Genomic DNA, 16147 nt, shown 5'->3' on the forward strand with positions numbered 1-16147 from the left:
CGCGCCGTAATCCGACATCGAAACTTTCTTATTCCCGGCAACGCGCGCATTCCGCCTCGTGTTGCCTCGAGGGTGGGAGGGAGTGAAAGAGAGACATTTACGAGGGCGACGAGCGCTAGAAGGGAAAAACCAGTCGCGGACCGTGGAGTTTAGTCACGGTGGAACGGGCCGGCGTTCGCCGGACAATCGCGCGCGAATTAACTTTCTTCGCCGCCTTCGACTTCCTCGTTGTCGATGCTCGCATGCACGCCGGCGGATTAGAGGCTCCATCGCGCGGCTTTTACCTCCGCGTCGCGTCTTCTCCGCACGTAGCCGCTCGTACGAGCGGCCCGAAGGCCGCGTCGGCGCTGCGTAGACTGACCTCTCTTTCTCTCTCTCTCTCTCTTTCTCTCCTCTTTTTTTCACATTCACGTTTCTTCCTTTTTTCCCCTCTTTATTTTCTCACCGGAGTCCTTGCATTTGTCACGAGAAAGTCCAGGCCTCGCACGACCTTCCAGGTTTTGATTCCCCGTATAATTTCAGGGGCGCGACGCTTTGACGTAACTACTTAATAACGTCTGTTTACCATATACAAACATACGTCTGTATGTTTGTCCTGCTGAAAATGAATTATAGCGGGAAGAGACGTGGGACAGGTGGGGAAAGAAAGAAAGAGAGGAAGAGGGAGAGAGGCGTGAAATTTCATTTCACGCACGCGTGCGGAGGAATTTTACGATATCTTTTCGTTTGAAATATTTATTATACAAATGTATCGTAGGGGAGTGAAAAATGAATGTACATTTATTCCGGTTATGTAGATCACGTCGCAATGCCGTATTGTAACCGCATTAAGTAAATGACGCTGATATTCGTTATCCAATTAATATATTCCGAGATACTTAAATACATTAATGTATTCGCGTCATTCGCGGTACTTCGAAAAAATCGAATTTTGTTACGTAATCCAGAGGACTCTGCGCGAATGTAGTACGCGCATTTACTCTACAAGCATTTATACATACAAATATAGCACCGAAATGTTTGTACAATACGTTTCATATAAAATTTCGTTCCGTGACGGAATAAAAATAACAAATAACGGGAAAAACATGGTTGTGAATGGCAAGTATGAGATACAATTGGCTGCGTAATTGAATGCACGTGGCGCCGTTTGCCTGTGGACGTCCCTTAAGGCGACAGCGCATAGTCAATTGATTTTGACGATTATAGCGACTTGCTCTCCCCTCAGTAGCATCTGCGGCACGTGCCTCTCCAAGGTCTCCGTCTTTCCCTCGATCTTCTTCAGCACCGCCCTAGGGACGTCGTTTTCTGCCGGTTCTACCCTGACTGCATCAGCACCTGAATCAAACACCAAGTCCTTGCGATATATATCTTCTTCCCGATATACATTTCCCTCCGCTCAGTTAACGGTGCGGCTGCTTTAGAATTCTAATAAGTTATACGAATGAGCGTGTAAATATGAATGACTTTGCTCGTTCGTCATAATTGCGACGGAATTCTCGTTCTTTGTTCAATTAAAGTTAGGAGAAAAAAACGTATCTATGACGAGATACTAGATAAGAAAAATGGAATAGATTCTGAAGAGGGAAGTCGAATTCATTCTTGTGAGATTTTATTTTTTAATGATAACAATATTGCCGCGTTACTTATGTAGACGTGCGTCAAAGTGTATTATCAGTTTATGCAGCAGATAAATTAATCGACTGCATTTTATAATTTGTTAAATTTTGAACGTTTATTCCAACAAAAAAAATTATTATTTTTCAACGGCCAAATAACGGTAAAAAAACCGAACAAAAAATGGTTCAATTTAATATTAAATATTTTAATATTGAACTTATTAGAAAGATTCCTTTTTCGATGTTTATTAAAATTTTGAAAATAAGTTATGACATTTTAAAATAACTTAAAAATTTTAATTACAAGTTTCTTAAGTATATTAATAAACTTTCTATATAATTATACATAGAGGAATTCTCTTTTATAATGAGCTACTATAATAATAATAATCCATATACTTGTATTAGCTGACGAAATCAGGATAAAGATGGTAAATTTGTGAATATTAAGCGGACATTATGCGGAAAAATTCAAGTCGGAAGTGCGCATGATGTTGCGAATAAACCTCAGAAAGAAAACGCTCGCTAAGGTCACGAGGAAAGTCTTGAGAAGGTTGTTTATGTGTCCAGCACGTGTCCATAGAAGCGCGCGGGGACCGTGATAAGGGGGTTGGAGTCGCGGAAGGAAACGGGGAAGAGCCCCAGAAGAGGGTCGGAAAGGGGGATAGCAGGCAGGAAGGCAGGCACGAGGAGCCAACAGGACACGTGTACACGGGGAAGGCATCGATCCTGTTACGGGCTGTTCTCCAAGGTCGCCGCTCCCTCCACCCTCCCTTCTTAGCCTCGTATCAACGACCTCGCGACCCCTCTCGCGATACGTACCGAAGTACGTCAGTAGGCCAACTAACCCTGAACTCGGCGCGCCGAAAGAGAGAGGAGGAGCAGCCCGCCCAGGGCGTGCTGCTTTTTGGAAGACGCTGTAAACTACGACGAGAAGACGTCGAAAAACGAAAGAGTTTAGTCCTAACACGCGTTTCCTCGCGTTGCCTCGCAACGCCCGCGTCGTTGCGGAGTTCCATTAAACCTCTTACAGGATAGTTTGCTTAAATTGTAAGTAAGAAAATAAATTAACCCTTAATAGGTACTATTCGGCGCGGAGAGAGAGAAAGGAAGGAGAGTTTCCTTCTAGATTTAATTAGCAAAAAAAGTTAAGTTATAAAGTTTTGTCATGAACAATTGAGGAATAAAGACGGCTAGTGGGAATTGGCGAAGTAATTATTTAAAAAATTAACAAGAAACGATATGTGTTACAAATTATTTATTAAACGTTTCGGCATATTAATGATTTTTTACTTTTTAAAATTTTGTATTTTACAAGAAAATAATTTATCATATTGCCGTAAAGTGTGACGTAGTTAAAATAATTCTTTTATAAATGTTTTATTTTTAATGGGATTGTATATAAATTCTATATTGGTCTAGAAACTTAATTGAACTTGTAGCCTCTGGATTTGAATTAATAATGTCAATCTGTATTATTTATACTAAATTGTACGCATTAAATATTATTAAAAAGAAGCACAAATAATACGTTTTTCAAAATAATGTATGTGCACTCGAATTATTCCCGAGTAGATTAATCCTGTTTATCTTGTTTCGTTGTCGTCAAAAATTATTTTGCTGATTAATTGCATATATTAAATTGTTCATATACGATAGGCAATAATAATCGCATATTCAAGTCAAATCTGTTCAAAACGCTTTCATCGAACTGCAACTCTAGATATTTTTTTTGTGTAATCAAAACGTATTCGATCGACTGATCAAATCGCGGAGAGCAGACTTTTTTTTTATGAATTTCGAGATGCAAAATCGTATTGACACGTTGACGGAATACATCTACACACGTGCCAGGAGACGCCAGTTCGTCTATCGTAGAAATCACGAGATTACAGAACGGTACTGATAGAGAAACGGAAATGAAAGTTGATAAAATGTTGGTAAGTTCGCTGAAAAAACTCGCGATAAAACGTGTGTGCAATACGTAATTCAGAGGATTAGCGAAACTATAAAAGGGTCTTCTATCTGAATCTTCTGGGAAATATATCGCACTTCTGAGGAAAAACCGAGGAAAAATTCAATAGCGGAACACAGCGGAAGTCACTTTAATCGGCATTTCTTCGAATTCTATATAAATATATAATCGATTGTTGCTCATGTAGCGAGAATGTTATTTCCGTAATAAATAACTCGAATTGTTAATATTATAGATAGATAATAAAACTATAATTTTCTGTCAGATAAAATCTTTCTTAGTTGCTGAGATATTTAAAAAATTAAAAACTTCCTGCCTCGATATTTCGTCCGCGGAAAAAATCGATTGTGAATTGATTCCGAGAAAAATTTGCCGGTAATACATTCGATTCCACGAAATATCCAATCTCGTTATATTTTCTTCGATTCCTCTTATGCTCTATCTATCTGTTTAAAAATAACTTGCGTACGAACGAAGCGTAACATTTTTCCAAGTTGGAACATGTGTTTTGGTCACTTATAGATCGCATGTTTGACACGATCGGCGTGGATGAATGAAAACGAGAGACGGAAGGTTGGAGGGCACGTGGCGAAGGAGAAAAGGAAGGATGAGGGTAACGCGAGTGGAGGAAAATCCGTTGCCAGCACGGGAGGGGTGGGGGGAGAGGAAGAAGGGATACGGAGCATTGGAGAAGCGTCTCGCGAGGTATGACAGGCGCGGGGGAGGAGAGGATCGACGGGGAGAAAAGGAAACGATGCGGGAAGAAGTCGCACGGAGGAGGAAGAGGAGAAGAGAAGGCGGCAGAAAAGAGGCAGAGAAGAAACGAGCGAGGAAGCGCGCACGCAAAGAGGGGCCTGCCGCGCGCGAATCTCCTCCTCCTCCTCTTCTTCCTCCTCCTTCGAACGCGTATCGAACGCCGCGCGTCGGCGACCACTATACGTAGTCAAGGTCGGTCCTTGCTCCTGCCGCAAAGCGGCGACCTTAGTGGGATGTATTATCCCCCTTCGCGCGCCCGATACGGCGACCCTTCCTCTTCTACTCTTCCACGGCTGCCGCCCTTTTGCTGCGCGGTGTAAATAAAGACGAACGGATCGCGCGCGCTCGTACTCCCCTGAGGCGAGTTCGTTAAACCCTATCGATTTGCGCGCGCGACGAACGAAGAATGGAAATCCCGCGGATTAAAAGTGGATCGCACTTTTGCCCTGAAGATACTCTTCTGCTAACGACGACCGAGGGCGTTCCCGCGAAAAAGATTGGAGGAAAAAGTTAAAAGAAAAAATGGAATCTTACATTTCACGTGTAATTTTGCAACTCCGAAGAAGAATAGATGAGCGCGGAAGTTTTGATGCCTTTACGTCCATTTCTACCAATGTAGATTAATTTTTTTCTAATTCTTGGAACTAATTCTTAAAAAAATTTCTAATTCTTAGAAAAGATAAAGAGCAAGTTAAACCGAGATTAAAGTTAATTTACATTGGTAGAAAAATGGGCCTGAGTTTCCGTCGCGTTATCGAATCACGAATTTTCGAAGATCGCTTAAGTGCATGCAGTATATCACTGTCGTTCGAAAAGTGTGTATTAATAGGAATGACCGTTACACAAGGCCGAGCAGTACAAGCGAAAAAAAGGAATGGTGTCAGTGAGTTTTAAGTTGCGATTTTAAGCTGGAGTGACTATAGTCGATTACTTCATCCCTGACCCGATGACAAATTGTCTCCGTCATTCCGTATCGACAATGTCAGGTGGCAAGCGGATGGCGAGGCAAATGTAAGAGACAAATTCACGAGTTTTAAGTTTCCGTGGAACGTCACGCGGACTATATATACGTACGTACGTGAGTTCCGATATTCTGAAAATAATACCATCGATACACACGCACACTTATAAAACTAACTTATAACTCAGGAACAGAAAATTATTCAGTTATTACAAGATAACACATGTTACATGCAAAATTTTTTTATTGTTATATTACGAGTAGTTGTTATATTAACGAAGACTTATTATATTTGTCAAATAGATAAAAATGGGCTATAATTTCCGAAAGCAATTTTTATTAATTACAGTAATGACCAGTAATTATGAGTAATCACCAATTGTTTCAATGTACATTTTCTTTACTTGAGAAAAATTTTCCAGTTCCTGTTTTAGAAGAAAAGCTGATAAATTTAATTTTAATTAAAATTTTTCAACACAAATATCTTCAAGAAAATTAAAAATATTTACGTTAGTGAACCTATTGACTATTATGAAAATAGTCTGCAGTAATACTTGCGAATATTTATTTTTGAAAGAAATTCACAAGACTTGTACATAGTATTTTTAAATTTACACGGAAGATGTAAGAGAAAGAAAAACTAATTCATTGAACAATATTATTTACAAATAATTTGTGTGATCTTCAAAGTTCCAAACCAAATATTTCGGTACAGTAAGAATTGTGTATCAAAGCGTTTTCTATCTTTTCTTAGTTTTCAATATCATTTGTACTTCGAAATGTCGGAAGTTATAAAGCTTTTTTTTATCGCCCGACTTTGTTAGCATTTCGATTTCTCTCTCTCTCTCTCTCTCCCCCCTTCCTCCTCCCTTCTTTTTTCTCCCTCTTTTTCGTGCCATCATGGCGCGTTGTATCTCCATGAGACGCAAAAACTCGCAAGGAGGCGAGAATAATCGATCGGTCGACTCCTTTCCATCGCATCTATCTAGCACTAGTGATTTTTTCTGCGCGTTGCACAATACATAGGTATACATATACATTTACATATTTATATACCGAAAACGATTATTACAGCATTAAGAATCTATAATTGCCGAGAAACGAAGCCGCTGAATTTCAATAGCGTGGATTTAGACGTGCAGCGAATCCCTTCCAGATCGTACGATGTTGTATGTAAATTTCGAAAATTTCACCACGCTTATTGTTGTATATATTATTCTTGAAATTTATATTAATAAATTCTGCATCGAGCATGATTGGAAAACACGAGAAGACTATTCATCGTTCTTTTCGTCCGACACGTTGAAAATTATAATTTATCCTTGATTCTCACACACACCCGATTAAGTGATTTATCTCCAGTAATAACTGAAACAGGTTATAATTCTATGCAATTTCAGTATTCTCGGTCAAGTTTTTGTAACTCTTTTTCTATTATCAATCTTCATGGAATACAAAGTATCCCACGCAATTAACGCATATATAAAAGACACAACAAGATTATTATATCTCTAATCTTGTAGCAGTTGCATTACAATTCTCGATTAAGAATAAAATCGAAAGGAAACTGAACAGCAGAGACATTTAGAGTTAACATTGTGCGCTTGTGACTATCATGAATTTTGATGTTAAAACATTCTTAAAGTAAAATCTGTTTTTCTAAGATCAAATGAGAGAATATCGTTATCTTTTACTTAACTCGCAAAAAATCTCGATAAAAAAAAAATTAATTTTTAATCGATCAGCTGACAAGCGCAGAAATCATAAATCGTGTATGTAATACGACTGATAAATAAATAGCATTCGCCAATTTTAGCAAAAAGCTGCAAAATGTTATTTTATTATTTTACTTTAAGTAGAACTTTTCAATACGTCAGACAGAGATAAATATGTGAAATATATTTGTGATGGAAACATCAGTGATACATCAGTAATATACTTGTAAATATTCAAATAACTCAACTCATTAACGGCCAACATTCCATTATCGGAATGACAATTACGAAGGAAACGATTAAAACTTAACTATAAGGGAAACGATTTTAGCAACAAATTCTCTAAAGAACTTGTAGCTGAACTGTCTCTTTGACGATTCTAATCATCATTAGAAAATTTTAATCATTAACTATTAATGATTCATTGACTATTCAAGGATCATTAATTATAAACTATTAATCGTTAATGATTCTATTATTAATATAAAATCTTTAAAGAAAAATAGGAACAATTGTGGTCCAAAATTGTTTATGTTGTGAACGTGGTCTTTAATAGATTATATGCCGTAGTATAGATATTAATAAGATGAATCGTACCGAGAGCGGGCGCTTTCCTCTTGACTTTGCGGGACCAGACCTCGAAGCAGTCCTCGAGCGCGAGGTTCCAGTACTTGTCGAAGGCGGCCACGTATGCCTCCACGTGTCCCCTTATGCCGCGCTCGTTCCTGGTGTAGACCTTCGGCACAAAGAACGACCGATTATTCCTTTTAGAATCGCGACGAGTCCTCGTGTTCCAGGTAAAGTCGTGCTCGCCGAGAAAAGAGACGCGGCGATCGGCATTCCCACTTCACTTTCGATGATCGCGGAGTCATTTGAGTCGCGCCCGAAATGTGAAGTAGCAATCAAGCGAACAATCGTTCGTTCGACTTTTATATGTGATCTCGCTCATTGTTCCACAATATAGATTCCACAGTATAGATATCTCTCAAAAAACAAAATTTTGTAAAAAAAGAGTTTTAATATTGAATTTTGAATAAAAATTTTGTAATTTTTTAAATATTAATAATTTTGAAATGCAATGTTAATGTAATAACTGATGATAACAGTGATAATAGAGGAATAAAAGTGTTTTTTTTAAGTATATTATTTTTCTTTATATTTTTATTCTTTTTCTGTAAGCAATTAAAAAATGACAATTTTTGAATTGTTGTAGCAAAAGAGCGATTTATTCTCTATCTATGATTATCTACATCAACTAGATTGAGACAGTGTGTCACATGAACGAAAAGAGCTATAAAAAGAGCTCAGCCAATTTTTTATCGTTGCAATTTTTTGCAGAAAATTACATATATTCTCGTTCGATCGACTTTTGCGCAAGTCATATGATGCAATTCTTTCTTTTCTCCATACCGCATATGCTACGCATTCATTACACTTTTGTACGGCTAACTAATTGTAGTCTAGGAACAACTAAACTAGTGACACTAATTACGAACATAATTACGAATATAATTAGTGTCACTTTTAATTGTTTCTATCATTATGTATGATTATCATTTGTAGAATCGTAGCGTTACTTATTTTGAATTCTAATTATTTCTATTCTGTTTCACGACGTTTGCGTGTAAAAATTTGAGTTTCGAGCCTTTTTTTTAGTCTAAATTGGAGCTCATAAAACTCACTTTCGGCATCGCTCCGTATCCGTTCCGAAGATAATGCACGGAGCGTGATGATATTCAGCGCAACACTTCAAGACGATAAAATTGCGTTAAAGAGACTACATTGCGCCTGGTTGAGGAAGGTTCGTATATGCGAGAAAAAGCGTTTGTTTGTCGCATAGATATGGCCGCGTAAGAGGCTAGATAGCGGCCTGATACGCGGAAGTGCAGGCAACAAGCAAGGCCCCCTTCAATGCCTTTCGTGCACAGCGCGGACATATAGTACATGCGTGCCGAGCCGGCTCTGCCACCAATGAGAACTAATTGCGAGCCTCGGACTCGCGTATATACGTATGTGTCATCGCGAGTCATTGAGTCGCCGACGATGTCCGCGAATTAGCCGGAATCGATTCTAGGAGGCCTCAAGACCGCCAATGAGGGAGTCCGCTCTTTGCCATTTCAAGGTGACGAGAGAGAACCTCCGCGTGCGGCGCGTGTCTCAGCCCTTCCGCGTGTTTTCCCGTTTCTTGTACGAATGATGATCCGATGGAGTCATTTTGCCCATTTGCGCTCGTATTAAGTCGCAAATTAATTTGACACGGCTCGTTTTTCCATTTTCACTTCGATTAAGCGACTATACATCACGGGATTAAGCGATTATATCTCATCAATTTGCGGATACAATGAAAATATGGTGTCATTAGAATTAATCGTCGTTTCGGAGTGGCGGCGATTTTGCGCGCTTGACGTGTCAGGATTTTCTTGGCCGTAGACTCAAGGATTTCGTTGCGACCGAGAGATCGCGGCAATGAGATATCCAGGGCGATTCGGTGGCGAGATACGGATTCAATTAGACCGGAAAATTTCGGAAGTGCTCGAGGCTGCGATCCGATCGACGCTCGATTAGATTCTGCATGATTTCTCGTCAAAATCCCTGAGCAGAATTCCTTGCAAACTCATTTTTGCCGATTTTTAGCAATTTTTCGTCATTTATTTATTAATTTATTTCTCAAAAGTATAAATTATATACGCAAAAGTACAAAACTGTTAGATATGTAAATTCATTTTTTTTTTCACGAGCAACACGAGGATAATAAATCTCGGAGACGTTAGCTATTCGATTATTCAATCAACATAATCGAACGTCCCTCGCGATTCTTTTTTCTCAACGCACTTATATTCGTCCGCGACGAGATGAGTTTGAATGATTTGATGATAAAAGAAAAAAAAAATACATGCTTTCCTCGGCAATTTGAACGGTCGAAGGTCGAGTGATCGATTCGCCAAGATTAAAATCTTCTTTCCGGATGCGTTCGAAGGTCACGGGAGATTAGGATCTGCCATCGAGGACGATTTGAGAGACGAGATTCTTGGGGGAGGATTGCGATGAAAGTTGACGCGTTTAATTTAAGCCTCGCGGAAGGAGGCTCATCGGAAGCTCCATCCTCCTCTCGCCGAAGATATCCGCTTCCGCCGCGGCGGAAGCCCAATTAAAACAATTTGACTTTTATTTTCCATTATTCCATCTCATTGTCCTATTATTAGCCGTCCTTAGCGCGCGGCGGCGATCATTAAGCGCGCCGCGCCACGAGAAATCATCGGATGCGATTAGATAAGTATGATGATGATTTATCAGCCGTGCGCATCGCGCCGCAATTTTACAACTTTCCACGGTGACGCGCGTGCACTTCCGGATTGATTGTACAATCTCGAGGACGTCGATTCTTTATATATTATCGAATAGAAAGGGATAGACCTCACGTTGCATTCGTCATCCATTTAATACATAATATAGAAATTATCCCTTCCTGAAAAGTGTTCACCTCAAAATTATAAATTTCGAAAAGTATCGTCCTCATGAAATTATAATATAATCATAAAATTAATGTTCGAATCACATTGTGTTGTATAATATTATTGTTTTGTATGTACGAAGTATTGCAGAGTTTTTCAACTGTGCCACAAAGGATCTCACAAAGGAAATGTAAAAAATTTTAAAAAAGGTAGAAAAAAAGCGAAAAAATGTAGAAATAAATAAAAAAAGTGAAAAAGTGAAAAGTGATAAAGTACCTACTAATATTTTAAAAATTGTGAAAATATCGCTTTAATTATATTGCGTTACTCTCATTTTGATTAAAGTGATATCATCATTGTAATAAAATCACTTTTAAAATAATAAAATAAAATTAAAAACTTTATTTTTATTTCTGAATGTCGTATTGGCGATATCTGATCAAAGACCTGAATATTGAAACGTATGCATCTAATGATACATTATATGATCGACAAATGTCGTTCGTTATTATATTTAATGTGCCGCGTGAATTGAAAAGGTTAAAATATTTAGAATATTGTATTTACAACTCAGAGGAAACGAAATAGCAATTGAAACATTTTGAAGTATTCAACGGAAATTGTATCTCTCGGAATGAAAGATTTCGTACGGTCAGTAATAGTCTTCGAAGGACATCGTACTCGAAATTGTATTCTCCCAACAAGATCGACCGCGTGCGCTTCAAGGGGTAAATTTTAGGGCAGCAGTGCGACCCTGTCCGGGTGCGTCTCGCGTTGAATCGTTTGTCGCACGACGACGGCATGTCAGGGGCGTAAACAGAAGTGGCTAGAGCGCCCCGTCGGGTCACCATGGTTACGAGTGTTGACCCGAATGCTTTTCTTTCCTCCCCGATCGCGTTTCTCGTTGAAGGGTGGGTCTCGTTGCCCTTCGAATACCCGCGAAGGGTTTCGCGTGTGTGTCACTCGGCTGCGAAAGTGTGTCAGTCGCGTGTATGCGTGCACGCGAACAATATTAGGGGAGGAGGGGGAGGTTGGAAGGATAGAAAAGAAATGACGGAAAGGAAGGAGCTGCGGAAGGGCGGACGAAGTGTTTCTTTTTTAGGATTGTTTTCTTCGGCAAGCACGCAAAAGATTAGGAAGGAGACGTGTTGTATTGAGATATTGCGACGGAAAATATCTGAAAATTGTAGTGTTCGATAATGTACATTTTTCGCTGAAAGCGCAAAATAGAGGATTGATGAATCGAGAAATGCGTTAATATTTAAGTTTTTGAATATACTAGATATAATTTTGAGGGATTTCCACATAACACATGAGAGAATTATTCTTTAATCTCTGCAAAAATCTCTTTAGAATCTAAAAATCTGTGTAACTTTAAAATCATCGTTATGTTATGTCATGAAAATTCGCGCTTTTTATTTAAAGAATCATTTGAGATTTTTTTTTACAAAGTACTAAGTATCAATTAATGAATGATTAAAAAAAAATTAATCTATCCGAATACCTACCCTAACCCGGATTTTTTCCTCCATGCATCCGTGAAGCATTCCTAACGGACCGAGAGTCTTTTGCATTTTCGAGAGTACATTCTTCCGTTCTCCATGTCTTTTTCTAGGTACTGGTTCTGTAAACAGTCAATTTGAATGTTAGATATTAATGTTCAAATCTTTTAAAAAATCCGAAGAAAATCTGTATTGTGTAAAAGTAATTTAATTGCATACGATTGATAAAAAAATATTTATATTTTATGTTTAATTAAACAAAAATTTTGAAGTTTAAAACTTTATAATTCCGTTAGGTTTTGCATAGATTATATGTATAATATAAATAAAAACAATGGATCAAAATGTTCGAAAAAATTAGTAATAAAATTTAACAAAATTTTATTTAGAATATGACTCGATCATCGGTGAACCTTGTTGAAAATGTTTATCCCTTTTAAGAAAAGAGTTTCTTTACTTTTCATTTGTCGTAGTATTGAATTTCAAGATTATTTCATAATGTCGAATTTAATTGTGTATTATTTGGGACAAATGGTTTTTCATTTGTAAAATAAAAGCAGGAAGGAAGTGTGACGCTTTCGTTGGACGCATAATTCTTGTTAATTGTCCGATATGAAATATATAAATACGTATAATAACAATTAAGAAAAAAAGAAAAATTCTTCAATAATAGTTCAATAATAACTTCAAAGCTATGAAATAATTAATCTCTATATTTATTATGAAACTATCTTTAGTCAACACTTAGAAACTATCTGGAATAAAATATATCGAAGTTAAAAGTCCTATAAAATAAAGTACGTCGCCTTTTAGCTATATTACGAATAATAAGTAGCAATAATAATAACAATAGGAAAAATAATAACTATACAAGACGCTATATTATACTATATTATGAGTTACTACACTTGAGTGATATCGGAGTATCGGAAGTAGTCCCGAGACGAGGGCAGATTGCGGCGATGGATTTTTATGAGCCGCCGTAACACCACGCTAATAAGAATTTATGCGGCTCTCTCGTGTCTCGCGGACTCGCTCGACAAATCATCGTTCATCCTTACGCGCGGAGGAACGGAGCCGATAGCATCGCGCGCGCGCGCGTCGTTCGTTCCTCCAGCTCTTGCTACTTTTTTTCCCGCCGTGACTACGAGACTTTACGCGGCCGGGAGAGCTTCATTAAACCCCCCGTCGTCGTTCCCGTATCTTATATACCATGATACCGAACTTTTCTTTCGCGTTGGGGGTAAATCAATTGGATCTACGACTCTGCGTGTAAGAGGAAAAACGCATAACTTTTAGTTTGACATATATAATATATATAGTATCTATATAATTTAGTGTCGTAAACTGAAAGCTGTTGATTAGATAAAATTAAAAAAAGTCATCCACGTTTCACAAATTGTAATTCCTTTTATACAAATACTTAGATACGTGATGTATGGCTATTGCTTTTGCCAGATGTCGAGACAGACTATTGCTGATCACGAAAATGATTATTTTTCAACATTAAATTCTTTGATAAATAAACTCACAAATAAAATACTTCGAAATAAAATTCCTCTGCAATTCCATCGAGAGTATGGGGATATTTTTTCATTGCCAACAGAATATCTCCGTAAGCATACTTCTTTGAATACAGTGACATTGGCAAAAAAAAAAAAGATTTAAAATTCCTCTGGAAAGATCTGAAGATTTCTGAATCTCATTCTTTGCATGTAAAAAAGTCTTTCTCGGCTTTTTGCGATTCGCGGCTCGGAGGAGACTCGGGTAGACTCGGCCCTGATCGTCGTTGCGCGCGGAAAGACGAACGCCGCGCGGAGTTACGTAAAGCCACGGGGGCTGTGCGGCGCGGCGCGAGTGCACTTATTTTCTCCGTATGCGCGCGCCCGATGCTCGTGACTCGCACACGAGCGTGCGAGCGCGGCGGTGCACTGTGCAGCAGAAGCGATGCGGCGCGTCGTCGGTCGGGTGAGAGAACTGCGCGCGGTGCGGTGCCGCGCACTCGCGGCCGCTCGCGAGATCGACGGTGCCAATTGGCTTTCTCCGATAACTTTCATCCGTCTAAAGGGGCTCCGTCTCGCGGGGCCGCTCGCTCCGCTTCTTTTCCACCTTTCTTTGTTCCTTTCCGCGTGCACTTTCACTATCGCGCGATCCACTATTGCGGCCGAGGCGGCGTCGTTCGATCGAGGACGAGAAGGATCGCGGCCGTCCCGGTTTCGCGCGCTCGCCCGTAATTAAGCCGCGAGCGATTGTGTTATGAGCTGTATTTTTTTTTCCTTAGATGGCAATCTGTAGGAAGTTGTTTATTTCTTTTTAATCACACGTAATGTTACAAACGCTAATATTTCAAAATATCGCCAGATAAAGTCTGGATACTGCGATAATAATGTAATTAAGGTCGCTAAATTTGCGTCCGATAAAAAAACTTCAGAGTATCTTATTATAACAGAAGGAACGTAACTTGTTAGTCTAATGAGAAAAACGCTTTGTTTCATTTAATGGATACATCAGGCTTGTCACACAGAGGTAAAAACGGATGGGAGGAGCGAGGATACGGAGGAAAAGGATACGGAGAGAGTGGAGAGAGAGAGAGAGAAAAGAGAGAGGGCGATGGAATAAGCGCACTCCGCGTCCACCTCCGACCTTCCGGCCGTTTTTCCTTCTTTCTCGCGAGCTCCTTCGCTTCTTCTCTTCATGTACCGATCTTCCTTCGTGCGGGCGCGCGCGCGCGTGTGCGGGAGATAGCGCAGCGCCCGGGAGAGCGTTCACGTTTGCGTGAACCGCGTTGCAGGGAACCGTTAGGATCGCAACCGCGCGCGCGGCCGCGCGCGAGGGGAGGAACGCGAAACGGTGACTTTATCGTCCCTTCTCTGGGCAGGGTGAGCCGTGGAGGTGTCCGTCGTTCCGTACCTCGCCTTGCACGTTCGTTAACCCCTTAAGGCGGCATGATACTCGGGCTAGCTTTATATACAGGGTGTTCGGTAATCGGCACGCTCGCCGATTACATTGTCGAGAAAACGAGAAAATTGCATATGTCGGAATATGGAAGCACTTGAAATCAATAGAAATAGGGAAATTGAGCTTCAGAGGTGGAAATGAATAACGGCAACTTCGGTCTCTGCTTTTTGTTCCAAATAGACTTTATCTCCCTTTCAGAATTAGCAGTGTGCTAATTGCTGTACTAACTCATTTTCAAATTTGTCAAATTATTCGCTTGATTTATGTCGAAAAACGAAACTGACTTTCTCGCGTCGTGAAACTAATTTTTGCAAGAGTGAAAGATTGTAAACCTTGATGCAATTGATTTTTCAATATTATTGCGATTTCATCATCGTAAAACATTGACTGGAAGCATATAATTCTTAAGTATGTTGTTTTGAAGTGAGGAAGGACAGCAGTAAAGTACACATTATATGTAAGTATATTTTGATCGCGTCGTTTACAAGGTTTTAATATATTGAAATCCGAAGATCACAATATTTGTGTCGCGGATTGTCGCGGAGTGAAAAATATCGCGAGGTCATCGCTTAGATCCGTAATTCTTGATTACGAGCATCGAAAATATTTGGCTTTCGCATTCATGTTGATTACCGATTTTGAAAGAAGTAGACCTTCGAGCGTACGATTTTCCAAAAACGAAGGTATGCCGCTTTCAAAATCGTTATTATAATTTACGCAAAGTCGCTTACGCAAAAAGCTTGTCTTCACAATAAACGAGGCGACGGACATTCCTGAAGTATAATCCGTTGCAAAATATCAACGATTAATATTTGACTTAATTTGCAATACGTAGCAAACGAGATCTTTCCTATTTACATTCGGCTTAACGTTGTTGTAACTTCGAAAAGACATGTTTGGTATCAGTATACAAGTGCCATAAACACGTTTGATACATGTTTTAGCAATCCTTTTCATAGTTTGCAATCATCGTATGCAATTCACCTTTAAGTCAAAGAGTTGAAATGTCAACTCTTGAGTGATAATTATAAATTTATGGAATTATGAAAATCGAAAAAATAAATTTAAAAAATTGGAAAACTGGCAAATTATCAGTAACATTTGAAACTTCTCATCGAACTAAGTACCAACGTGATTAAACATTTTTACTGGGTTTACTTGGTACTTTATTATTATAGAATCAATTATATATATATATATATATATATA

General features: G+C 39.1%; 1 protein-coding gene across 1 annotated transcript in view; it reads right to left on the reverse strand.

Moving 5' to 3' along the window:
* Positions 1 to 719: 719 nt before the first annotated feature.
* The window catches only part of LOC105448481 (U7 snRNA-associated Sm-like protein LSm11), a 26208-nt gene continuing 10780 nt past the window's right edge, over positions 720 to 16147 (reverse strand). Inside the window, exons 3-5 of the mRNA XM_011687066.1 lie at positions 11987 to 12102; positions 7624 to 7762; positions 720 to 1338 (exon numbers count right to left, since the gene is read on the reverse strand). Coding sequence (XP_011685368.1) covers positions 1187 to 1338; positions 7624 to 7762; positions 11987 to 12102 — 407 coding nt within the window. The 3' untranslated portion in view covers positions 720 to 1186. The remainder of the gene's footprint in view (positions 1339 to 7623; positions 7763 to 11986; positions 12103 to 16147) is intronic.

This window comes from Wasmannia auropunctata, unplaced genomic scaffold (assembly GCF_000956235.1).
Source record: "Wasmannia auropunctata unplaced genomic scaffold, wasmannia.A_1.0 LD336085.1, whole genome shotgun sequence".
NCBI classification, from domain to species: Eukaryota; Metazoa; Arthropoda; class Insecta; order Hymenoptera; family Formicidae; genus Wasmannia; species Wasmannia auropunctata.